This window comes from Histoplasma capsulatum, genomic scaffold (assembly GCF_000149585.1).
Source record: "Histoplasma capsulatum NAm1 scaffold_7 genomic scaffold, whole genome shotgun sequence".
NCBI classification, from domain to species: domain Eukaryota; kingdom Fungi; phylum Ascomycota; class Eurotiomycetes; order Onygenales; family Ajellomycetaceae; genus Histoplasma; species Histoplasma mississippiense.
The window spans coordinates 1,768,252-1,769,690 of NW_001813976.1; the positions used below are offsets into that span (position 1 = coordinate 1,768,252).

Below are 1,439 nucleotides of genomic sequence, written 5' to 3' on the forward strand. Positions count from 1 at the left end.
CCCGGTTTTTTTTCCAGCCCACGCATGGGAAGATTATTCAGAAAAAGAAAGGGGGGGAGAGAATGGTTCATTCCATGCTCCCCCCGCTTATCGTTCCAGATGGCCCGCATTTCCCCTAGAGGAACCTTTGCTGGTGGTCCGTTCCAATCTCCATAATTGGCATAAATCGGGGGCAGAGGCCCAACATCGGCTACCCTCAAACGAAATTCAATGTCAAGGCACATGATTTCAGAGCCTAATCCTGCTGCAAAATACATTTACTCCTGCAGGCGCGTCTGCTATACCGTCAAGCCCAGCACCTAACGCTAGACCACGATCAATTTCACGTGCTGCCAGCCCATCCGCATTTTTCGGCGCAAAGAAGCCACTACCAGCATCAGAGCGACCTTCAATTAACGACTTCTTCAACCCGGTTAAGCGTATGAAAAAGGAAGCAACCACGCAGAGCAGTAAAGACTACGCATTTAATGGCGGAATTCCTCCAGCGTATCGAACTCCACCTACATGGGAGGTTGCTCCGATCAATGCCGAGAAGACTTACGCTGATATGTTTAAAACTCCTACACCTGCACCCTCGGCTTACCCGCAACGGGCTGCATCTAATCCTCAAATACCACATCAACATCAGCTGCCGTTCCACCTTCAGCACGGTGTTCCTCCAACCACGGGCCCTCCTCAAGCCCATCCTCATCCCCACCCACAATCACACCACCCCTCAGCGCCCCCACACTTTGATGATCACCATCGTATGCACATTTCTGCTTCTACCTCACAAGTATACCCGTCCCCCCGACTGCAGCAAACCCACGTGGCATACCATTCTCCTATGGGACATCATGCACAGCTCGCATATGGACAACCTGTTCCGCAGTTGTACACCGGCCAGGGTCCCCAATCTGCTCACATGCGACACTATCCCGGTGGTCCACAGTTTGTTCACCCGCAAACCGGCATGGGGGCACCAATGATGGCCCAGCAACCTTCAAATGGCCCTTATGCTGGTATGCCACAAGGTATGGGCGTCCCATACAATCCCCAGATGCCGATGTACTCTCCAAATGCCGGCCATGCCTACCCTCAGCATGTACCACCGCCTCCTCAGCCACACAGTGGCTACCCCAGCCCAAGCCGAGGGGCACCTATGATGATGCATCAGGGCTCTCAACAGGGCCACCCGTCTCAACCTATCATGTTTTATGAATTCCGGCCAACATGGACAACCCGTGTACGGCCCACAGCAACCAGGCCACAGTGAGTGAAACCAGCATTTTCTCGTCATTTTCATAGCTTTCCAATATTCGCCATGCTAACCATCGACAAAAGTGCCTCCAGTACGTTCTGGGTAATCCTCACATCAGCAGTTCTTCATTTCATTTCAAGGCCCTCATCAAACACATCATTTACTCACATAACCAACACAGGCGCTCAAAAATCATAAT

The 1,439-nt window shown here is 52.0% G+C and overlaps 1 protein-coding gene across 1 annotated transcript; it reads left to right on the forward strand.

Annotated features, from left to right (window-relative positions):
- Positions 1 to 99: 99 nt before the first annotated feature.
- Positions 100 to 1,438, forward strand: HCAG_06146 (predicted protein; the record flags this gene model as incomplete). The annotated part of the gene is made up of 3 exons (XM_001538491.1): positions 100 to 136; positions 270 to 1,251; positions 1,333 to 1,438. The coding sequence occupies 3 exons, from the start codon at positions 100 to 102 to the stop codon at positions 1,436 to 1,438; spliced, it is 1,125 nt and encodes a 374-aa protein (XP_001538541.1).
- Between the last annotated feature and the right edge of the window lies 1 nt (position 1,439).